Source organism: Thalassophryne amazonica, chromosome 15 (assembly GCF_902500255.1).
Source record: "Thalassophryne amazonica chromosome 15, fThaAma1.1, whole genome shotgun sequence".
Lineage (NCBI taxonomy): Eukaryota > Metazoa > Chordata > Actinopteri > Batrachoidiformes > Batrachoididae > Thalassophryne > Thalassophryne amazonica.
Genome location: NC_047117.1, coordinates 56,454,319 through 56,480,468, shown reverse-complemented (window position 1 = coordinate 56,480,468; position 26,150 = coordinate 56,454,319). Strand labels below are relative to the sequence as shown.

The 26,150-nt window shown below is 40.7% G+C and overlaps 1 protein-coding gene across 1 annotated transcript in view; it reads left to right on the top strand.

Moving 5' to 3' along the window:
* LOC117525808 (voltage-dependent calcium channel gamma-1 subunit-like) overlaps positions 1-20,698 on the top strand; it is a 40,387-nt gene extending 19,689 nt beyond the window's left edge. Inside the window, exons 2-4 of the mRNA XM_034187740.1 lie at positions 10,321-10,395; positions 18,829-18,975; positions 20,093-20,698. Of these exons, the coding sequence (XP_034043631.1) occupies positions 10,321-10,395; positions 18,829-18,975; positions 20,093-20,325 (455 nt within the window). The 3' untranslated portion in view covers positions 20,326-20,698. The remainder of the gene's footprint in view (positions 1-10,320; positions 10,396-18,828; positions 18,976-20,092) is intronic.
* Positions 20,699-26,150: the final 5,452 nt, after the last annotated feature.

The window sequence follows — 26,150 nt, the reverse complement described above, 5'->3', positions numbered from 1 at the left end:
GCCCGCACTTCAGGCAAGGCGCCCTCTGGTGGTGGGCCAGCAGTACCTCCTCTTCTGGCGGCCCACACAACAGGTTCTTCCTGTCTTATTGTTTGGTTGTGAGTCTTTGATGCTAACCAGTTATCTAAGGCAACAACTAGATATTTGGAAGCTCATTGAGTACTGCTGGAATGATTTTGTGTCAAACAAATGGCTACTTAGGGAAATAGAGTACCATTTGCATTGCGAGGGAACATTACCTATGATATTTTGGCCACGTGCCATGTTTTTCTGGGTATGGTCCAGCACACAGGTGCCTTAGTGTTGATGACTCCAGCAACTGGATAAGGCCAAAAGAAACCCAATGTTTCACCTGGCTACTGCAGATACAGTAGATGGTAACTTTCAAGAGGTCAGGATGGACCATTTGTCTCTCTTGGTGGTTGCCATCTAGGATTCAAAGTGTTTCCATTGTGTGGTAGATGCACCAATATGGTAGATGCACCAATCAGAAACAGATGGACAACAGATCAACACTCAGAAAGAATGAAGGACAATAACCACCTGAAGAAGAGCAGTCTCAATCTCAACTGTTTTGTTTCTTGTATCTCTGTAACTTTCCAATTATTCTACCTGTACATTTTTTCAAATTTAAATTTGTGTCCTGACAGAAGACAAACTTGTTATTTTTAGTCCTCAGTTGGTGTTGTTCATTGTATCTGTTGTGTATTGCATAGGTAAATTAACAATTTGTCAGAAGTGCTTGAAATTTACTTCAGAATCAGAATCAAATTTATTGCCAGGTAAGTTCTCACATACAAGGAATTTGATCTGGTGTCACTGATGCATAAACAACAATAAAAGAAAAGGAAAAATACTTCTATAAGAAGTAAAGGAGCCAGATAAACAAATAGGTAAAACTATGTTCACTGTCAAATACATATAACCTAGTGGAATGGGGCTGTGCAAAAGCATGCAGATGTGCAGTACCTTTCAGTGTAGGGATGATCAATCTATACTTTGTGGGAGTGGGGGAGGCATAAATGGGGTCTCTGGCATTATTTATGAGTCTAGTCTTTAAAATGCATTTACTGGAAATTCTGTTTCCTTACCACTAACAATCCCACCATGAACACCACCAGGAGAGCCGGCACTAGAATGCATTACAATAGTGAGCAGAAAAATACAGAATCAGGTGATATGAGAAACCAAGTGTTTTACTTTGCCTGGTCTTGCTTTTAGAATCAAAGAGGAGTTACCCAACGAGATCAGTGTGTGATCACACAAAGCAGCACTTCTTTATTTGGCCAAATCCCCGAGGTTTAACACCTCATCCATCCAAGACAAATTCAAGCGGACGTGTCCGATTACCATTTTTCCTGCAACACTTGTGCTACACCAAGCGTGCCGCAGCATGCACATACTAAGGAAATCCTTGTAGTTTAGATGTGGTGTTAAAATATTTTTGCCAGACTGATCTGAGACAGTGGGAAATGTTTGATGGAAGAATTGGGAGGTTGGTCACAGGTGCAAATGCACGCCAGGCAAAGCTGAACTGGATGGTGGTGTGAAAGACTTGAGAGGTTCAGCAGAGAAAAAAGGCCTCAACTGACCTTTATATATATTCTATTTGGACATGAGTGCTCCATCAAACAGTACTTGTTGCAAAGTAGCCATGCCACTGTCATCTTTTTGATACGTTGAAAAAATATATATGTAAAAAGATTTGGTTTGTATTTCAAGAACTAAATTCGGCTCATATAACTGTTATATAAATAATATATATAAATATATTATATAAATAATTACACAGTGAAAAAATTAATAAATTAATAAAATAAATGCACTGTCCTTCCACCAGCATTCTTGTACATGGTATTGGGGGTGCTAGACGTTATACTTCATCTTTTGGTTGCTCTTGTTAGGCATTGCCAAAGCAGATTGTCCGTCTCCAACTCCTGCTGTCTTCTGCATGTTCCTTTGCCACACCAACCACCTGCATGTCCTCTCTCACCACACTGATATATGTCCTCTTTGTCCTGTCTCTTCCCTTTCAGCCTGGTTGCTCCATCCTCAGCATCCTCCCTAGGTATATTTACTGGATCCCTCCTCTGCACATGTCCCAACCATCTCAATCGCGCCTCTTTCACTCAGTCTCCAAACAGTCCTAACTGTGCTGTCCCTCTGATATGTTCATTCCTAATCCTGTCCATCCTCGTCACTCCCAAGGAACATTGCAGCATCTTCAGCTCTGCCACCTCCAGCTCTACCTCCTGTTTTTTTTAGTGCCACCATCTCTAAGCCATACAACATAGCTGGTCTCACTACTGTCTTGTAGACTTTCCCCTTCACTTTTGCAGTTGTCCTTCTGCCACAAATCAGTCCTGTCACCTTTCTCCACCCACTCCACCCTGCTTGCACTCTCTGTTTTCTGTTCATCTCTGACATTCTTTCTCTCCTTCACTGACAGTCATCTTACAAACCACCATCTGATGTTGTCTAGCTATGTTCTTCCTTGCCACCTTGTAGTTCAGAATTTCTTTTAGGTTGCATCCCCTACACAGAATATAGCTACCTTGTGTACCTACCTACCTTCTTATACGTCACCTTGTGCTCCCCTTTCCTCTTACGTTTTCACAACTGGTTTTGCAAAATGTACCACCTTCTGCATTTCCTCATTCCTTTTCTTGATATTATATTTACCTCATCACCTCTGTTCCCTTTATCAACATGCCTGTATCGCCTCATCCCACTCAAGAATTTTTTTCTCCTTCATCTCACAACTGACCTTTGAGGCATATATATCCACAGATGACATTCGTAATCACTCCTTCAATTTCTAACTTCACAATGATCACACTGTTAAACACAACAACATACTCTTAACATACTCTTCCTTTAAGCCCCCGTCACACATAGCAAAAGTGTGGAGGAACCATTCCGACACGGTAAATATTGCCATAATCCAACGCAGCTGGGAGGAAAAGAGGTGTGGCCAGCCGTGGTCTGAATGCATCCGGACTGCCTCGTTCACACCTGCAGGATGCAGCCCAAACATATTTCAAGCAACATTCAGATGACACAAACTGTTGTCAGACGATGCAGACATTGGAGCTGTCACTCACCCACTCACTAACCCACACAATCAAATCTCTGCTTGTCCTCACATTCCCAGCACTAAACTGACATCTCATCAGTGTGTGTCTCACATGACGGAGTGCGCGCGTGTACGTATGTAGAAATGTTCACTATATGTGTTCACAATGGCTGTACCAGCCACTCTGTGTGCTCGCGTGTGCATGTGCGCCCCATGTGCACACGCGAGCACAGGAGCTGTCCATCCAGAGAGCACACAAACAGGTTAACAGCTGTCACTGATCGCCTGCTGTTTTTCCGGTGAAAAATTCCTTTAGGTGTTTGATCAGTATGTACTTGCATTGCTAGATTTTATTTGTCCGGCTGGACTCCGTAACTGCTGTTAGACTGTGCTGGCAGTGGGCCAACACAGCGCAACACATGTGCGCAGCTTGGGACTCCGGCGAGGGCGGTCGCATCTCCTCCTCCCTCCTCTATCTCTGCTCCAACCTTCAAAGTCCCTACTTCACCAGGCTGTGAATTCTTCAGACTTTATTGGATTAATCATGAAATTGATCAGCTGGTCTCTGAACGCTACTGACACCATTTTTTCTACAAGAAGATCAGGGCCGGGGGACCCTGCGTGCCCGGATGGAACTTACCCTGCGGGCTATATTCTCGACGCCTGGGAGACCTGGCGGGCCACATGCTTTGCGCCTTTCTCTGTGGAGGATGTCAAGGATTTATTCATATTTGGATTCATAGTAGGAGAGCTGGTACTTATTGGCTTATGTGCTGCCCTGACCTACCGGAAGATTGGCAAGATGGCTGTAGCCAAAACCACGACCCCTCGCTTCTCCATCATGATTAATGAGTTGGGCAAGGCGATGCATTCTCAGACTGTGTTAACCCTTGAACTCAGACGCAAATTGGATAACATCTCGGAGCAAATGCTCGCCTTGCAGGAGAAGGTGAAGATTTCAGAGGCCAGAGAATTTTCATAATTGGGATTTGGATTGTTCATGTGAAGCTGGAAAAGTGTTTTTCACTGCTCAACCACAAACACGACAGGCTTATCAGACTCTCAAGGATAAAATGCCCATTTTTTTCCTTCAGAAGAATTTCTATGGCCTTGGGAGGATTGGCTGCCTCCTTATCTCTCTTACTCCAGTACACAAGGACAGACAGACTCACACATGGACAAAGACTGAAGCATGCTCCACTTTCCCTCCTACCTCCCCTCCTGCCCCCCATCACACACCCCAATCCGGCCACCGCTCACGCCACCCCTTTTCCCCTCCGGGGGCTGCGCGGTTTTAGCTGGGGCAGGTCACCATTTCCCCCCAAGCTAGCAGCGGCGCGACTCCTGTTGCAGTGGCTGCCACACACTCACATTGCCTCAATTTGGGAAACGGATTGTTTCAAGTTTAGTCCACATAAACAATGTCAAATGTATATGTGTTGTCTTAATTCTGATGTGTGCCATTATTACAGTAAACAAGTAATAACTGTGGATTAAATTGCTGTATCTTGTCTGTGGAAATGTGAGTGTGGACATAATCTCATTGTTGTTGCACTTGTAATGACAATGACAATAAATCTCATCCATCCAACTTTCAGATGCAGCCAGTGGACTTTCTCTTTTCTGTTTTTTTAAACTCTTTTTTGTTGTCATTTTACTTGATACGCATTTTAACACAACTGCAGTTAGATTATCATTGTGGGACAGCACTTCACATGAGATTTATTCATACCAGAAGTGGATTATGTATTTGTCATCTGATTGACGTTGGCAGCACACAGCGCAGCCGGGTGAAAGGGATTTGACCAGCTGTCTGCACTGCGCAGCGCGAGGTACCGGAGGTGAGTTACATGTTTATATATGTCGTCATGTGGCTGGGCAGACATTTCCACATCATACCTGCTACAGACTTAGGAGGTGTGCGTGTAATAATACGTGCGTTACAGCGGTGACATCCCGTTCAACTGCGTGTGCGGCGCTGCACTGAGCCTCTGCCGTGCGCACAGTGCCACATACATGTTATTACATAACATTTTCTTCGCCCTCCCTGGCCGGGGTCCAGTGGAGGTGGACAAAACGTGGCACAACATGTCCTCAGGCTTTGCTGTGACCGATCAATCTCAGAGCTCAATCAACCATGATCAGATCATTTCAAATGCTGTTTTGATGCCGTCAGAATATGTAAATTGCAGTCAGATGGTCGTCAGATTACACATGGACCACTGGGTGTCCAGTGTCCCATCTCGACGGCGCCCAGAGAGTTTTGAACGTGTGCATCACACTTGGGACCGCTGGCCGCTTTTGACCAACTGTGTCGACTCCCGCAGATGACTGTCAGAACGTTTTGGAACTGAAATCCGACACTTTTCGGATGTGCACCAATTCATAAGTCTGACGCCAGTCTGCATGATTCCTGCTATGTGTGACGGGGGTATTACAATGACCCCAACACCATTTCTCCTCATATCCACGCCATGATATAACCATGAATCCACCTCTAATGTTCTTGGCCTTGCTTCCCATCCTCTTGGTCTCTTGTACACACAGTATGTTTATCTTTCTCCTCTCCATCATATAAGCCATCTCTTTCCCTTTACTAGTCCTACTGCCAACATCCAAAATCCAATAAAGGCGTTTTGTCAGTTAAACAGTTGATTCACTTAAAAAGTGTGCGTCCTTTTGCTCCAGGGTGTTAACACACAGCGCTGTTTTTTTTCTTTGTTTGTTTTGGTTTTTTGAAGACATGAACACACTGCTTCATGTTAAATAAGTAATAAGTGTATTTAAGATCATTTGTCTCCCCGTTTGAGAGCATGGAGTCGATAAGAACAAACAGCAAACTCTTTCTCTGCAGCTGCACACACACGCTGCAGGCTTTTGGTGCAGGGGTGGAGTCACGGGGGCAAGGGATGGGTAAGGGCCCCCCCAAACTCCATAAAGGTACCCTTTTGTAGCAATTTTAAAGATCTTTTTTGCACATAATAATAATAATAATATGAGTGAGCCTAATGGCGACTTCTTCTACTAATTGGCAATTAGGATGGGTTAAATGCAGTAGACACATTTCCTTGTGCAGGGAACATGTTCTTTTGTGCATATGCCAATAAAATTCTTTTGAATCCTTTGAATCCTTGAAGCGTCGCGAAGCTCACTCAAGGTACAGAGCATCCTAAACAGGAAGTGCCAATTTTCAAATCCACCATAAAACAGGAAATGCATGAAATCAGTTAATCAGTGAAATCACCTGGTGGAGTCAGTGGCTGCAAAGAAAACCTGCACCCTGTTTTTTGTGATTTTTTTTTTTTACAAATTTACTAAAAATAAAAAACTAAGAAATCACATGTACATAAGTATTCAAACCCTTTGTTCAATACTTTGGTAATGCCCAATTGGCAGCCTCAGGTTTTGCTCATTCCTCTTTGCAGCACATCTCAAGCTCCATCAGGTTGAATGGGGGCACAGCCATTTTCAGAAAAAGATAAAAAGCTAAAAAAAAAAAAAACTTTATTGATCTCACAGAGGAGAAATTCACATGTTACGTCAGCTCTTAAGAAAACACACAAGGTGGGTGCAAGTAGAGGAAAATTTCATCAAACAGCATGTGCAAGATAAGCAATAATAATAATACTTGTAACAGTACAAGACATAAGAAATGAGGTAGAAATAGAATATATATATATATATATACACACACACACACGCACTCACATACGTGCGTATGTATATACAGTGAGGAAAAGTATTTGAACAAACACCCTGTGATTTTGCAAGTTCTCCCACTTAGAAATCATGGAGGGGTCTGAAATTTTCATCTTAGGTGCATGTCCACTGTGAGAGACATAATCTAAAAAAAAATCTGGAAATCACAATGTATGATTTTTTTAAATAATTTATTTGTATGTTACTGCTGCAAATAAGTATTTGAACACCTACCAACCAGCAAGAATTCTGGCTCACACAGACCTGTTAATTTTTCTTTAAGAAGTCCTCTTATTCTGCACTCTTTACCTGTATTAATTGCACCTGTTTGAACTTGTTACCTCTATAAAAGACACCTGTTCACACACTCAATCAATCACACTCCACAACATGTCCACCATAGGCAAGACCAAAGAGCTGTCTAAGGACACCAGGGACAAAACTGTAGACCTGTACAAGGCTGGGATGGACTACAGGACAATAGGTAAGCAGCTTGGTAGAAGACAACAACTGTTATGATTATTTATTAGAAAGTGGAAGAAACACAAGATGAGTGTAAATCTCCCTCGGTCTGGGATTCCATGCAAGATCTCACTTTGTGGGGTAAGGATGATTCTGAGAAAGCTCAGAACTACACAGGAGGACCTGGTCAATGACCTGAAGAGAGCTGGGACCACAGTCACAAAGATTACATTAGTAACACATGATGCTGTCATGGTTTAAAATCCTCCAGGGCAGCAAGGTCCCCCTGCTCAAGCCAGCACATGTCCAGGCCCGTTTGAAGTTCACCAGTGACCATCTGGATGATTCAGAGGAGGCATGGGAGAAGGTCATGTGGTCAGATGAGACCAAAACAGAGCTTTTTGGAATCAACTCCACTTACCATGTTTAGAGGATGAGAACAACCCCAAGAAAACCATCCCAACCGTGAAGCATGGGGGTGGAAACATCATAATTTGGGGGTGCTCTTCTGCAAAGGGGACAGGATGACTGCACCGTATTGAAGGGAGGATGGATGGGGTCATGTATTGCGAGATTTTGGCAAACAACCTCCTTCCCCCAGTAAGAGCACTGAAGATGGGTCATGGCTGGGTCTTCCAGCATGACAGTGACCCCAAACACGCAGCCAGGGCAACTAAGGAGGGGCTCCGTAAGAAGCATTTCAAGGTCCTGGAGTGGCCTGGCCAGTCTCCAGACCTGAACTCAATAGAAAATCTTTGGAGGGAGCTGAAACCTCAAACCTGAAAGATCTAGAGAAGATCTGTATAGAGGAGTGGACCAAAATCCCTGCTGCAGTGTGTGCAAACCTGGTGAAACACTGCAGGAATCATTTGACTTCTGTAATTGTAAACAAAGGCTACTGTACCAAATATTAACATTGATTTTCACAGGTGTTCAAATACTTATTTGCAGCAATAACATACAAATAAATTATTTTAAAAAAATCATACATGTGATTTCTGGATTTTTTATTTTTTTTTAGATTATGTCTCTCACAGTGGACATGCACCTAAATGAAAATTTCAGACCCCTCCATGATTCTAAGTGGGAGAAGAAGTTGCAAAACTGCAGGGTGTTCAAATACTTATTTCCTCACTGTCTGGACACAGGAGGCAGCACTGGGTTACTTACTGAAGGAATTGGATGAAGTTGTTTTTGTTTTCTGTGACTCTGACTGAAACTCCACACAGAGTCCTGTAGCGGGAGAGAAACGCTGCTGTGTGCCGATCTGGACACACTCTGGCACTCACAGAGGTCCTCAGCCTCAGATCTCCCAGAGATGTTCCATTGGATTCAATCTGGGCTGTGGCTGGGCCACTCAAGGACATTCACAGAGTTGTCCTGAAGCCACTCCTTTGATATCATGGCTGTGTGCTTATGGTGATTGTCCTGCTGAAAGATGAACCGTCACCAGTCTGAGGTCAATTTTGAGCTTCATGGCAAAGGCTGTAAATACTTATGTACATGTGATTTCTTGTGGGGTTTTTTTTTAGAAATTTGCAAAAATCTAAAAAAAAACTTTCTTCACATTGTCATTATGAGGTATTATGCGAAAAAATTAATTTCATCCATTCTGGAATAAGACTGTAACATTACAACATGTGGAGGAAGTTGAAGCGTTGTGAATACTTTCTTGATACAGTGTATAGAGGGAAAATCCTAATTAAATAGAGAGATTTCCGTGACATCACTATTCATAGCAGAGGTGTGTGTCCCATCCCCCTGTATTGTTGTTATGAGGTAGAAGGTCAACGGCTAAGGATATGGATAAGATTTTAGAGTTACAGCATAGTTTTATGTTGTGTTGTTGCATGTTCTGCTTCTATAAGGCCCCACTATTTACTGACCTTCGCAATATTTCATTTGTTACTGAAAAAAGGGAAAAATATTTGCTATCACTGGGACTGACCTTGAGTTCAACCTGCACTACATACAACTTTTGTGTTGTGTTTTTAGATTATATTTCACTGGTGGTATTGCTTGAACTTAGCACCGTTTTATTATTCATATTGTGAAAGTTGTCAGAACTTTCTAAATATTTGCAAAAAATCTGAACACAAACTTGGTTTTATTTATGGTGATCCAGAAAGTATTTACAGCGCTTCACTTTTTCACATTGTGTTATGTTACAGCCTTATTCCAAATGGAGGTAAATCATTTTCCCCTCAAAATTCTTCTCACAAAACCCCATAATGACAACAAAAAAGTATTTTTGAGATTTTTGCAAATTTATTAAAAATGAAAAACTAAGAAATCACATGTGCATAAGTATTCACCACCTTTGCTCAATAATTTGTTGGTGCACCTTTGGCAGCAATTACAGCCTCACATCTTCTTGAATATGATGTCACAAGTTTGTCGCTCCTATCTTTGGACAGTTTTAACAAAAGTTGGAAAAAGTGAAGCACTGTGAATACTTTCTGGATGCACTGTATGTTATTTCATTTAAATATTTTTCATTGCTATTTATGTTATTTTAGTGTGTGTTTGTTTGCATTGTGGTGTGTGTGATCATTAATCCTTTAAGGTCTGTCATACAGTCCATTAATATTTGGGGTGGTCTGTGCGTGGAGGGGTAGGGTGGGGAGCGCCACACCATAATCTCCCTTAGGACACCAAAAAGGCTAGAGCCGGCTCTGAGTGTAGTAGATTTCAGTATGTCATATCAAATGGTTGAGTTTAACATTAAAGGATTAACAGCCACAGGAAACCTAAAACCTGTGAAGTTCCATCCTGAGAGGTCTCAACCACAGCTGCTGCATTTTTATGAAGTAAATTGACTAATATAGTCATGTCTTAGTAACAAGAACCCCTGCTGGTGTTGAAACATGGCTCTCTGACTTTAAGTGTATATATTTGCATATGAAGAGGTCATGTTTAATTTAAGTGGGTAAAAGAATTTTACTGACTAAAATATCCCATCCAAGTAAATTATACCACTTTAAACATGTCTGAGCTGTGAAAATTTCAAGTCCTTGATTTTAAGTACATCTGGTGTAAAGATCTTAACTTTGTACTCAGTCACCTCTCCTTTCTTTTCATAGAGGAGAACTGCACATACTTCAGGCACTTCACTCCAGGACAGGATGCTGAGATATTGGATTATAAAACACAAAAAGGTAAGATGCAGTGACTGGTTAGTTTTGACCAACCATGTGAAGCATGAAGCATGAAACCTAGGCAAATACCCCGTAAGATAAGATAAGATATCCTTTATTAGTCCCCCGAATGCGAAATTTGCCACTGGTTACAGCAGCAAAGGGATAGTTACAGAACAATTAAAAGGCAGTAAGTGAATAAATAGACAGACAGACAGATGAGCACATCTTTCAAATTTGTTCACACAATAAATCATGAACAGTAAGTGCTATATCACTTTACCGAGGCGTAGCTAGGCCGGTATCGTAGATTACGTCAACGCTACCTGGCTATACCGCCCGCTGTGCGTAAACAAATGACGTCATAGCGCGCAGCCCAAGAACTGTCCTCAGAGGGGGAAAAAAACTGTCCTCAGAGGAAAAGATAAAAAGGCGGAGGAAGTGTGTGTTGGTCCCAATATGGATATTCCAGATGATTTATCATGGATAGTACGACAGTGAACAGCAGCTAAAGCAGCCAGCTTGATGAGGACGCACTGCCGAATTTAAAGAGCAGCGCTTGCCAGCTGACACGACAAAAGTTAAAGTGAGCCAACTTTTTATGTATGCGTTACGTGTTGTGTATCTCAGTAAAAAGTGATAATAATGCAAATAACATGCTGTTGTCATGCGGTATGCATTTTCTGAGTCCCTCCGTCCATGCCCAACTCGGGCGAATATCTGTCATTTGGGCGACTGGGCATGAACGTCGAGCCCCTGAAAATGCATACCACCCTCCAAAAGCATGTTATTGTATTATCATCTTATCACTCACTAAATTCAAAGGGTACATAATGCTGCTAAACAAAAAGCGAGCGAGCTAGGTACGCAGTGAAAGGTGTCTGTGAGAGAGAGAGAGTGACCATTTCAGCACAGAAGCTTACTCAATTAAGACGTAAATCATTATTTTATTGTTATTCTTACTGAGCTGCTGTCCAGTAGCCCCCTACCAGCCATCAAAGAAGTTTTGTTATACCAGGCCCAAATGTATACAAATGTAAACCTATATTATTTATTTATTTTTATTATTTATTTGAGTCAGGATAGCACCAGGACCTCAAAGACTTGGACCTTCTTTCTCCTGCAAAGATTATAGCGACATCTCCAAACATCTATGTCCAATGGCATAACTCTGTAAGCTCTTCCCAGGTGTCTCTTGATCTCAAAGTCCAAGGACTCAGAGACATGAATGTCACTGCATTATCAGTAAAGTCTCTACAAGTTCAACACTTTTGACACATACAGGTATACTTCTGATGGGCGAATCCAGGAAGTCATTGAAAACCTTAGTCTTGATCCAAAATAACTGCCAACTCTGACATTCCAATTTCTAACTCAGCTTCTCAAGTGCTGCAATCAGGGTTTTCATTAATTCTGCAATGATCACAACATCGGCCGTGAAAATCAACATGAGCTGCAAAGAAGTACCGCCAGTCTTCATGCTTGTGTTCAGAGAGTACTCTCAGATCTAGGATGAGGTTGACAGCTGACATCTTGGGCATGAAACCAAACAGTATCAAAATCAGTAATGTGGGTTTTCTGTCTGAATCAACATATCTTAATCATAGGATCATTTAACATAAATGTTTGCGGGTAAATTTAGTGTTCATATCCTCTCTTATCAAAATAATCTAAGAAATTTTGGACCATGAGCAGTTAACTTGCAGACAGTTGCCCTTGGATAGTTGGCCACAGTATTAAACAGGAATATTGGATAATTCTTGGTTTTGCTAATTAAGTTGGAATAGTAAGGTCTTGGCATATATATATGCCATGCCAAGATCACTGGACAGGATATTAATGTTTTGAAACATCAACACCATAAGTCAAGATCAATCACAGTGTTATCCTGGCAGCAGGCTGGTCCCTGCACACTCTGACTAAAACCAAACATTTCCAAAACATTTAGAAATGCTCTTGCAAGGGGATCTGAGATCTTACTGATGTAAATGTTAAAGTCTCTAACAATTACTATCGTACTGGCGTGACTCACCTATTTAAAAAATAAAATCCCTAAAGTCAACTAATAATTTGATGTATAGGCTAGGGGGCTTGTGTAATATGGTGAGGTAACATGACACGAGTCCATTAGTCTGACTGTAGCTGTTTGTGGCACCACAGGAGTGAAGATAATTATATTGTAAGTGTGTGTGCAGATCCTTGTACTTCCTCTGTGTGTGAAAACAGATACTGCTACACTAAATACTTATATTAAATTTGCAAAGATCAAAGGTCAGTTTAGTCAGAAGTCCCATCCCCGCAAAAATTTTTAAAAATGATTAATGCAGCTAAGTGTGTAAACAACCCCAGAAACATGCAGATGAATGGACACGTATACATTTTTGCAAGAATATGAAATGCAGTCTGGTTTACAAACATTCATCTACATACAATTTGACCCCATGGTCCTCAGATCCAGAAAATCCACATGAAGCATCAAACACTGTTTCAGTTGTCTGATAAAGCTCTGTGTGACTGAAGAGCCCGTGGATCTTTTTGATGTCTTCATTGGGAAACTTAGTGAGTTAGGGAAAGCCAATGAGCTCCACAGACACACAGTATTTCAGAGAAAGCAGAGAGCGGCCGTTCTCTGCAGGCAGAACATGAAGGCTCTCATCCCCAGAGGAGAACTTTTCCCCTGGGCTTGGTTTGAAGGCAAACAGGCTGCACATCAAAGGCCTCACTTGCAATCCACATCTGGATAGGTTTTTTTTTTTTTTCTTTTTTTCAGCTAAGGTTTTTTTGCCCTGATGGCATAAAGAATTAATGGAAATCTGGTGAAATTGTAAGAACCAGAATTACGAGCTATAAGGTCTGTTAATGATCAACCAAAAACAGAAAAATATCAAATAAGTCTTTACCCAGAAGTTGCACAATGAATTTATGTCACAAGCCCATCCCCCAAACAGATTTTGCACTGATGGTATAATATACCCAGTCTCACGGCAAGTCGTGATTCAGCAGCATGAAATATACATTAATCTATTGGTTTGTGATATTCATTTCATCACTGGAGGACAAAAAAAATGTGAGACTGGGCTGTATTTTAGTGTGAAATTATTCCCAACATGTTCAAACATTTCCCTTCTTGATTACATCACAATAAATTAAAACACAGGTATGATAGTCAACTGTAATTCTTTGTCTTTTATCTCTTCAGTGGAATAATTTTGCTGACTGGTTACTGGAGTCAGATCAGGTCTGGGAACATGCACCAGTGCCAAGTGTAACCACTAGGATCACACTATGGAAACACCTTTGGTTCTGGACAGTGGTGGGCACAGTTCCCATAATCCAATAACAGATAATTATCGAAGATAACATTTTCATTATCGGATTATCTTTTAAGATATAACTTTAAAGACCATCATCGTATTAATTATCTTCCGAATTTTTGTCCAATAACTTTTAAACCAATAAACAAAGCTGAACACCAACAAACATTTTTAAAATTATTCCCGCACCCACCTGTTAAAAGTTTTGTACCAGACGCAGTTATAACCTTTGCAAACAGAGAGAAACGGCTTGTATAAAAAGCATCGCAATCCTCTGCAGACAAAAGGTCAGGTCTCGGGTGCTGTAGAGCTTCCAGCAGGGGCAGAAAGAAAAAAGTATGGTTTTATTGTTTGGGTATGTTGTTATTTTTAATATTATTAGAAGCTATTAAATTTGTTTTACTAGTAGTTGTAAATGTGCCAGAGATATTAGAATTTATGTTATCGTTATCTGTAACTTCCGATAAATTTTTGGATGGTTTATTGTTTTATCTTTATTGAAGATAACTTTTCAGTTATCTGATTATCTGTTATTGAAGTTAATTTTTTGGTTATCTGTGCCCACCACTGGTTCTGGATGGCAGCCACCCAGGCAGACAACCCATCCATCCTCACACCTCAAAGTTCCCTTGTCCTTGCCCTTTTCCACTTGTTAGGATTGTCAGCACTGAAGCAGTTCCGTGTTGGATCATGGCCACAATGTCATAGCCGACCTTTGTTCACAGTTAGTGTTTCACACAAAGCCAGTCAACAGAATCTAAGGATCCTCCAAACATATCTAGGATCAAAGACCTTCTGCCTTGAGCCATTGGTTAGGATCCAGATCTCATAACAAGACAGTAAGACAGGAAGCACCAGGACCCAAAAGACTTGAACCATTATTCTCCTGCAAAGACACTAACATCACCAAACACCTCCAGTCTGTAAGCTCTTCCCAGATGTTTCTTGATTTCAAAACCCAAGGGTCCGGAAACATGAACATTGCAGTTAAATGAATGTCTCTACAACTTCACCACAGTCCAGAAAGTCATTGAAAGCCGAATTACATTAATTTAATTATTTGGAATGAATGGCACCTCACACGGGCAGCAATTTAATGTAGTGAATAAGTACAACCCCAATTCCAATGAAGTTGGGATGTTGTGTAAAATGTAAATAAAAACAGAATACAATGATTTGCAAATCCTCTTCAACCTATATTCAATTGAATACACCACAAAGACAAGATATTTAATGTTCAAACTGATCATCTTTATTGTGTTTGTGCAAATATTTGCCTATTTTGAAATGGATGCCTGCAACACATTTCAAAAAAGCTGGGACAGTGGTATGTTTACCACTGTGTTACATCACCTTTCCTTCTAACAACACTCAATAAGTGTATGGGAACTGAGAATTCTTTCCCATTCTTGCTTGATGTACGGCTTCAGTTGTTCAACACTCGAGTCTCTGTTGTCATATTTTGTGCTACATAATGTGCCACACATTTTCAGTGAGCGGCAGGTCTGGACTGCAGGCAGGCCAGTCTAGTACCCGCACTAGACTTTTTTACTATGAACCCACGCTGTTGTAACACATGCAGAATGTGGCTTGGCATTGTCTTGCTGAAATAAGCAGGGATGTCCCTGAAAAAAGATGTTGCTTGGATGGCAGCATGTGTTGCTTCAAAACCTTGATGTACCTTTCAGCATTGATGGTGCCATCACAGATGTATAAGTTGCCCATGCCATGGGCACTAACACACCCCCATACCATCACAGATGCTGGCTTTTGAACTTTGTGCTATTAACAATCTGGATGGTCTTTTTCCTCTTTTGTCCGGAGGACAAAACATCCATGATTTCCAAAAACAATTTGAAATGTGGACTCATCACACCACAGCACACATTTCCATTTTGCGTCTGTCCATATCAAATGAGCTTGGGCCCAGAGAAGGCGGCAGCATTTCTGGATGTTGCTGATGTATGGCTTTGGCTTTGCATGGTAGAGTTTTAACTTGCACTTGTAGCTGTAGCGACGAACTGTGTTAACTGGCAATGGTTTCCTGAAGTGTTCCTGAGCCCACGCGGTAAGATCCTTTACACAGTGATGTCGATTTTTAATGCAGTGCCGCCTGAGGGATCGAAGGTCACTGGCATTCAATGCTGTTTTTACGTGTAGAAAGTTCTCCAGATTCTCTGAATCTTCTGATATATTATGGACTGTAGATGATGGAATCCCTAAATTCCTTGCAGTTGAACATTGAGAAACATTGTTCTTAAACTGTTGGACTATTTGTTTCATGCAGTTGTTCACAAAGTGGTGATCCTCGCCCCTCTTTGCTTGTGAACAGCTGAGCCTTTTGGGGATGCTCCTTTTATACTCAATCATGACACTCACAATTAGTGTCCTCAGTTCCCAAATGCTTATTGAGTGTTGTTAGAAGGAAATGTGATGTAAGACAGTGATAAATATACCACTGTCACAGGTTTTTTGAACTGTGTTGCAGGCATCCATTTCAAAATGAGCAAATATTTGCACAAAAACAATCAAGTCTATCAGTTTGAACATTAAATATCTTGTCTTTGTGGTGCATTCAATTGAATATAGGTTGAAGAGGATTTGCAAATCACTGTATTCTGTTTTCATTTACATTTTACACAATGTCCCAACTTCATTGGAATTGGGGTTGTAGTTAAGCCTTGCAATGTGTTACTGGCCTCACGGAGAGCAACAAAAAATATGTAGCGAAAGTATTGTTAAACTCCCAAATTGAATTAAATTGGCCTAGACCTCATTTAATGGGTCACCAAAATAATTAACAATTTTAGGGTTTAATAATTATTATTTCATTAGAATAATATCTAATTACCTCAGGGCACCACCCATTTAAAGCATTTCAGATTCTGATGTGAAGCAATTATAATGTCATGTAATTCATAGTGACCGAAATTTAACTGATAAACAAGCAAGGGCTCCTTTGAAAAACTCTGAGTTACAGTTCTGTTGTGATGTGGGCCAGAGTGGAGGCCCATGGGGGGGTGTGTCTCCAACGCTTATCTCCAGATGGAATCAGGAATTTCCAGGCAGGAATCAAAACACAACAGTCTCTGTCCTCAGTTCAAAACCTCAGGTTAATGTATTTAATTTGGGTGAATCGAGGCCATGCACTACACCTCACTTTTCTTTTCAAATGTTGCAATCAGGCAATCCATTGATTCCACAAAGATCACAGCATTGTCCAGGTCAGTCAAGGTCAGTTAACCTTTCCTGGCCAGCAAAGGCACCCAAGCCATTGGTATCTACAACTCTACCTATATGCAGTCTGTGCAAGCACTGAACATGGCAGGAGCCAAAATTCATCCTTGACGAATGCAAGAATTCATTGAGAAGAATTCTGAGACTGCCCCATTCACACAACACTCAGAGTGTATGTATTGCTTGGCTTTGATATACAGCAACGTATTGCAAATCCCATCTGTTTTTTTTCTGATATCCCACATCACAGACCAAGCAACTGAATTAGACACTGAAAACTGTCATGGGTTGCAAAAAAAAAAAAAAAAACCAGCACTGGTATTTGTGCTTTTGATCAATGTCGACTTGCAAAGCTAGCATGTTGTCTATGGTTGACAACATCCTAACGGGCCTAAGAGAGACGGCTTTGGTTACTGAGCATCAAGTAACTGAGACTGAGACTGGATGGATGTTGAGAATGATCCTTGCAAACACCTTTCCTGGCACAGAGAGAAGTGGGTTATCCCAGTAGTTGTTGCAGTACTGAAATACAATGACCCTTCATTTCATTGGAGTCACAGCTCAAATCAGAAACTTTGAAAAATGTTCAGCTGGGTCTAATTAAAAGTTGGGGCCCTTGGGTTAAGGCCAAAATCTGCTCTGTGACTTTGGTGGTTAGTGAGCTAAGGCAAACTAGCCTTTATATTATCGTAAGTTCTTTCTGCTGCTCTTTTTTTTTTTAACACTCGGGGATCCACAGTGGATCCGTATGGATCCATGTGTTTATTTGGAATATGTTTTGTGCTGATGCCCTTCCTGGTGCAACTTCACACTACATGCAGAAAGGGCAAGAGTGGTCCTGAACCGGGAACTGTTTTGGAAGTAAGTGCACTGACCACTTACCCAAAATGCTGGGCAGGATATTGATTGAGTGTCAAAGGTCAAAATGTGCGTATTCAGTCATTTTTGTAAAAAAAAAAAAAAAAAAAAAGGAAAAAAGTTCATTTTGATCATGTGAACTCACTGCTTACTGATGTGTAAGTACTGGGATCTTGCTGGGCTTTCATGTTACCATGGTGATACTTCATTTCTGATAAAGTATTTAATCAGATCCAACAGTGTAAAGCAATATATATGTTGACTCCACTTGACTCAATCAAGTCATGTTCTTGCTTTGACTTATGTTAGTTATGTCAGATACTTCCCAGTAACGTAACTCATTAAAAGTAACAACATGACTTGACTGAATCAAGTGCAGTAAACAAATCCTTTTGTACTGTGTACAAAAACTTGTATCTTGTGCATAATTTGACACTATAATTAAGACCATGTGACCTCTGATTCAGGAGATATGGCATAACATCCATAAAAGTGAGAATGAAGAGACAGAACATAGTGCAATATGGGTTTTTCCCCCCATTATGTGGATCGTGCAATGTATTGTGACAAAAAAGATCAAGTATTTCCATCGGCTTTCATCAATGACCTAATAGTGTGCCTTTTCTTTATTAATTTATTGCTTCAGGTTGTAGCAACCACCCACAAATTACTTCAGTTCAAGGCTAAATTCTGGATCTAAGTGTCTAAAAGGTCCAGATTTGTTCGATGCAGCAGCTTATGTTTCATCATTTTAGCTGGAGATGGAGTACAACGCTGTTTCTTAATAATTTATTCCTGCTTGTTAAAGCACTGACTTCTTATTGAATTTAGAGTCTGTGATATGTTTCATGTGCTAATTGACATCTTTGAAATTAAAGATTCAGACATGGAATCTTTTTGCCCAATGAATGTGCATGTAGACAGTTTAAAAACAAACACATCATTTTACTATTGTATGCAAAATCGCAATCTGAAATATTACATGCAACTTCCATCCATTAGCATGCATCAGCACATTATTTATGAGGCACATCATGTTTTTCAGAGTACAACATCTCAGCTGCAGCTATCTCCATCTTCGCCATGGCCTTTATGATCTTGGGGTCTTTGTGCCTGTTGGGTTCGTGCACGGGTTCAGGCAAAGGAAGAGACTATCTCCTAAAACCCGCTGGTATGTTCTATGCATTTGCAGGTGAGTTCAACATTTTATTTTCTTCTAAATTTAGAGTGCATCTGGAAAGTATTGACAGCGCTTCACTTTTTACATATTTTGTTATGTTACACACTCACTCACTCACTCATCTTCAACCACTTACTCTAGTTAAGGGCCACAGGGGAGCTGGAGCCCATTCCAGCAGTCACAGGGTATGAGGCGGGGTACACCCTGGATAGGACGCCAGTCTGTCCCAGGGCCTGTTATGTTACAGCCTTATTCCAAAATGGAGTAAATTATTTTTTCCATAAAAAGTCTACTCACAACACCCCATAATAACAACATGAGAAAGTTTTTTTTTTTTTGCAAATTTATTAAAAATAAAAAAGTAAGAAATGACTTGTACGTAAGTATTCACACCCTTTGCTCAATACTTTGTTGATGCACCTTTGACAACAATTACAGCCTCAAGTCTTCTTGAATATGATGCCACAAGCTTGGTGCACCTATGTTTGGGTGCTTTTGCCCATTCCTCTTTGCAGCACCTCTCAAGCTCCATCAGGTTGGATGGGGAATGTCGGTGAACAGCAATTTTCAGATCTCTCCAGAGATGTTCAATCAGATTTAGGTCTGGGCTCTGGCTGGGCCACTCAAGGACATTCACAGAGTTGTCCTGAAGCCACTCCTTTGATATCTTGTCTGTGTGCTTATGGTCATTGTCCTGCTGAAAGATGAACCCTCACCCCAGTCTGAGGTCAAGAATGTGCTGGAGCAAGTTTTCATCCAGGATGTCTGTGTACATTGCTGCATTCATCTTTCCCTCAATCCTGACTAGTCTCCCAGTTCCTGCTGCTGAAAAACATCCTCACAGCATGATGCTGCCACCCCCATGCTTCACTGTAAGGATGGTGCCTGGTTTCCTCCAAACATGACGCCTGGCATTCACTCCAAAGAGTTCAATCTTTGTCTTATCAGACCAGAGAATTTTGATTTTCATGGTCTGAGAGTCCTTCGGGTGCCTTTTGGCAAAAAAATTAAAGGGCTGTGAATTCTTTCCAGATGCACTGTAAAAGGAGTTGGGGAAAACTGAGTGTATCAAGTTTTTTTAAACAGCATCCTGAATCTAAAGCATCCATGTGGTTTCTCTCCATCCCAGGTCTCTGTGCCTTCATCTCACTGGAGGTGATGCGTCAGTCAGTCAAACGCATGATCGAGAGCCAGGAGACAATATGGATCGAATACTACTATGCCTGGTCTTTCGCATGTGCGTGCGCTGGATTTGTCCTCCTTTTTCTCACTGGAATCGCCCTCTTGATTCTCTCCATGCCCCAGATGCCTAGAAATCCTTGGGAGACTTGCATGGATGCTGAGCCAGAACAAGTGGAGTAATAGTTAGACACAATGCAGGATGAGTGGCTCCCGCCAACTGAAATTTTGAAATTATGCCAGCATTAAGAATTTGTGATAAAAGGGTCACATGTAAATAAGTAAGGAAGATAAGTGGTAAGTAAAGGAACTGTCACTCCTGTGGACGTACTGTGCTTAAGTCAGCAGATCTGACTGAACAGCTATTTGAGAATGAATAAACATTTCCTATCACTTTTCCCGTAGTGTTCTTATTCTTCAATTCAAAATAAAATAGTCCTCACCAGCAGCTCTTGTGGCTCATGTTGGAAGCTAAGCCTCAAATCTGATATGTAACTTTAAATAAATAAATAAATAAATGAAATATGCTTCAGATATTATGGTAATTGAAATTATTTAAAAATAAAATCTTTTTGCGACCAGAACATTAAAAGAAAATTGAAAAAAATTTATTTAGCAAACCAAGAACCATTGTCCTTTATGACTAAAAATACACTGAGAAAGAACATTTATGAGAATGTACTGAATACCTTAACCTATGATTTCATTTAATGTGTTCTGTATGATATCTTGTATATATGTGATCTTTTGATGATTTTAAGAGACAGAAGCACAAACGGGGAAAAAAAGCATACCAGCTTTGTATGTTCTTCATGGCTCTTATTTTGTTCTCTTTTTGACATGAATACAGTTGAAATACAGTTGTATGTAAAAGTTTGGGCACCCCTGATAATTTTCATGATTTTCCTTTGTAAATCATTGTTTCTGTGTAGGCTCTCAGTTGTCCAGGTGGTTTCCATAGTAGAGAAGCTTGAATCTTCGACTGGACTGGGTTGCTTGACGTGGGGACGTCATTTCTTCTCTACAAGAGTCAAGACAGAAGTCAGACTACCAGAGCAAGAATTTTAGCTGAGGAAGCTTCTGCATTTTGAAGCGAAATGTCCTTGCGTCAAGCAACCCAGTCCAGTCGAAGATTCAAGCTTCTCTACTTTGTAAATCATTGATTGTCTGGATCAGAAATTTCAGTTAAATATATCATATAGCAGATGAACACATTGATATTTGAGAAGAGAAATGAAGTTTTGAGTATTTACAGAAAGTGTGCAATAATTATTTAAGCAAAATTGGGCAGGTGCATAAATTTGGGCACCTTTGTCATTTTATTGATTTGAATACATTTAGCACTAATTATTGGAACACAAAATTGGTTTGATAAGCTCGTTGACCCTTGACCTCCTTACACCGGTGAATCCAATCATGAGAAAGGGTATTTAAGGTGGCCATTTGCAAATGTTTCCCCTCTTTGCATCTCTTCTAATGAGTGGCAAAAAGGGAGCCTCTAAACAACTCTCAAATGACCTGAAAACAAAGATTGTTCAACATCATGGTTTAGGGGAAGGATACAAAAAGCTATCTCAGATATTTCAGCTGTCAGTTTCCACTGTGAGGAACATACTGAGGAAATGGAAGACCACAGGCACAGTACTAGTTAATGCCTGAAGTGGAAGGCCAAGAAAAATATCAGATAAGCCAAAGATGGTGAGAACAGTCATAGTCAACCCACAGACCTGCTCCAAACACCTACAACATGATCTTGCTGCAGATAGTGTCTCTGTGCATCTTTCAACTATACAGTGTACTTTGCACAAGGACATGCTGTAATGCAGAGAAACCTTTTCTGAGTACACGCCACAGTCACTTGAGGTATGTTAAAGCACATTTGGACAAGTCAGCTTCATTTTGGAATAAGGTGTTGTGGACTGATGAAACTAAAACTGTTATTTTCCAAGAAAAACACTTTCTACCTACAGTAAAATTTGGAGGTGGTTCCATCATGCTGTGGGGCTGTGTGGCCAGTGCAGGTACTGGCAATCTTGTTAAAGTTGAGGGTCACATGGATTCCAGTCAACAATGTCCATGAATCAGTGACAAAGTTGAAATTGCGCCGGGGCTAGATCTTTCAACAAGACAACAACCCTAAACACTGCTCAGAATCTACAACCCCAATTCCAATGACATTGGGACATTATGTAAAATGTAAATAAAAACAGAATACAATGATTTGCAAATCTTCTTCAACCTATATTCAATTGAATACACCACAAAGACAAGATATTTAATGTTCAAACTGATAAACTTTGTTTTGTGCAAATATTTGCTCATTTTGAAATGGATGCCTGCAACACATTTCAAAAAAGCTGGGACAGTGGTATGTTTACCACTGTGTTGCATCACCTTTCCTTCTAACAACTCTACTCTACTCAATTAGCGTTTGGGAACTGAGGACACTAATTGTTGAAGCTTTGTAGCTGGAATTCTTTCCCATTCTTGTTTGATGTACAACTTCAGTTGTTCAACAGTCCGGGCTCTCCTTTGCTGTATTTTGAGCTTCATAATGCGCCACGCATTTTCAATGGGGATCAGGTCTGGACTGCAGGCAGGCCAGTCTAGTACCCGCACTCTTTTACTATGAAGCCACACTGTTGTAACACGTGCAGAATGTGGCTTGGCAGTGTCTTGCTGAAATAAGCAGGGACGTCTCTGAAAAAGGTGTTGCTTGGATGGCAGTATGTGTTGCTCCAAAACCTGGATGTACCTTTCAGCATTGATGGTGCCATCACAGATGTGTAAGTTGCCCATGCCATGGCCACTAACACACCCCCATACCATAACAGATGCTGGCTTTTGAACTTTGCGCTGGTAACAATCTGGATGAACTTTTTCCTCTTTTGTCTGGAGGACACGACGTCCATGATTTCCAAAAACAATTTGAAATGTGGACTCATCAGACCACAACACACTCTTCCACTTTGCGTCTGTCCATTTCAAATGAGCTCAGGCCCAGAGAAGGCAGCGGCGTTTCTGGATGTTGTTGATGTATGGCTTTTGCTTTGCATGGTAGAGTTTTAATTTGCACTTGTAGATGTAGCGACGAACTGTGTTAACTGACAATGGTTTTCTGAAGTGTTCCTGAGCCCATGCGGTAAGATCCTTTACACAATGATGTCGGTTTTTAAAGCAGTGCCGCCTGAGGGATCAAAGGTCATGGGCATTCAATGTTGGTTTTCAGCCTTGCTGCTTACGTGTAGATGGTTCTCCAGATTCTCTGAATCTTCTGATTATATTATGGATTGTAGATGATGGAATCCCTAAATTCCTTGCAATTGAATGATGAGAAACATAAACTTAAACTGTTGGACTATTTTTTCATGCAGTTGTTCACAAAGTGGTGATCCTCGCCCCATCTTTGCTTGTGAATGGCTGAGCTTTTTGGGATGCTCCTTTTATACCCAGTCATAACAGTTACCTGTTTCCAATTAGCTGTTCTTTGAGCATTCATCAACTTTCCTAGTCTTTTGTTGCCCTGTCCCAACTTTTTTGAAACGTGTTGCAGGCATCCATTTCAAAATGAGCAAATATTTGCACAACAACAAAAAAACGTCTATCAGTTTGAACATTAAATATCTTGTCTTTGTGGTGTATTCAATTGAATATGTTGAAGAGGATTTGCAAATCATTGTATTCTGTTTTTATTTACATTTTACACAATGTCCCAACTTCATTGCAATTGGGGTTGTAGTAAGGCATCCATGCAGAGGAACAAGTACAATGTTCTGGAATGGCCATCTCAGTCCCCAGACCTGAATATTATTGAAAATCTGTGGTGTGATTTTAAGCGGGCTGTCTATGCTCGGAAACCAACAGACCTGAGATGTTTTTTAAAGAAGAATGGTCCAAAATATCTTCAACCAGAATCCAGACTCTCATTGGAAGCTATAGGAAACATTTAGAGGCTGTTATTTCTGCAAAAAGAGGATCTACTAAATATTGATATATTTTTTCTGTTGGGGTGCCCAAATTTATGCACCTGCCTAATTTGTTTAAAGAATTATTGCACACTTTCTGTAAATCCTATAAACTTCATTTCACTTCTCAAATAGCATTGTTTGTCTGCTATATGATATATTATATTATATAACTGAAATTTCTGATCCAGACAACCAATGATTTATAAAGAAAAATCATGGAAATTATCAGGGGTGCCCAAATTTTTGCATACAACTGTATGGTTTGTGTTGTGTGTGTGCATGTAGTGCCATAGATTCCTGTGTGTTGTTGTTCTGTGACTTGTAATATGAATTAAATCTTGATAAGTTTTGCAGGGCCTGTCTCTGAGATCTTTGTCTTCATCATATTAGAATTGTTTGAAAATATTTAGATTCTGTCATCTTATTTTCCAGCTGGATCATGGAAAGCTTATGGGTTTGAATCAAAGAGCTGGGACAGTCGGCATGGCTGTATATTAACAAATGAAATTAACGTTCCCATAAAAAAAAAGCATGAAATATATTGTGTTCATTCTGTCTGCAATTAAATAAAAGTCAAAGTAAATGTACGAATTACAGTGTTTTGGGTTTGTTATTTTTTTTCATATTGTCTCAGCATCATCTGATTTGGAGTTGTGCAAACACTTTTATCACATCATCTCTCTTTCAAGGTCAGGGGCACAAAATGGCAGGACACAAATGCAAGGCTCAGACACAGACGAGTCACTATTAAAATGTTTTACTGCAGGTACTTACAGGGTTCGGTACACAAGAAGGTAGTCCAAAAACAGCAACGATATCAAAAGCATCAGGCAAGGGTGCTGTCCAAAAACATGCAAAAAAAAAATGTAGCAAGACAAAACTCAGAAGAAAGGGCTGAAAGTGAAGGCAGTTCGGCACGCTGATCTGGCGGGGAGGCAGTGAACAAGGTGAGCCTAAAGTACAAAGTGTAATAACAAGGTGATGAGAGACAGGTGTGAGGGAAAGCTCCAGGACGTGGGTGTGGAAAGACAAAGGGAACCGCCCACCACCAAACACCAATGACCAACAAGAGACAGCGGTGAAGCAAAACCCCAAGCAGAGAAATAACTGGAAAACATCACATAAGAGAGTAAAACCCCAATCCTGACTCTACTAAGAATGCACTGCACTTGACTTTGGTTTCTTTACCTCATCAATGTTGATCTACTGAAAGAGGATGAATGGCCACATCTTACGAGTCAGGTGCCCTATTCTTCATATTTTGTTTGAAAGATCCAAGATCAACTGGCCAGTCCATTTATCCTTGTCATGCAAATCTGGTTAATTCAGTTCTTCAAATGAGGCTTTTATTAAACAAGATGGAATCAGTTATCTAAGTTGATTACATGCCCCACTAGTGATTGACTAGGACAGTGGTCTCCAACCCCTGGCCCCAGGGACCCCTTACCTTCATATATTCATTACTTTCTGCTCTGCCAAAAGCTGACTAGCTCATTTGGATGTCTGTTCATTTGTCACTGGCTGAGCATATGGGAATGAGTTAATCAGCTTTTGACAGAGCAGGGACACATGAAAAATGGGCAAGTAAAGGGATCCCTGCAGAACGGGGTTGGGAACCACTGGACTGGGGTATATGTACAAATGTATCTATCCTGGAAACCATGATGACAAACTGTGAATGGATGAATGAAGGGCAATGGGAAAGGAGATACTGGTATCTACATACAGTCAAGGACCCTGATGTTCACCACGGTGGAGCAACAGCTTGGAGGGCTCTGAGGAATTTATTAAGATGATTTGAACTAAAGGAAAGGTGCCGGTAAAGTAAAGTTGTGGACTATGGTAGTGTCTCTCAGCGTAATGTTTTTGCTGCTATACTACGGTTCTTCTTGTTATACTGATCTATTTATGATACTGCAGAATTGCATTGTATCATCATGTAGAATTCTGACCAGCTTAAGATTTAGGTTTTCTGCAGCGACCTGTACTTGGCTAATTCCTGCGCTCAGCCTAGCGACTGCTAGGTGGCGCTGCTCCACA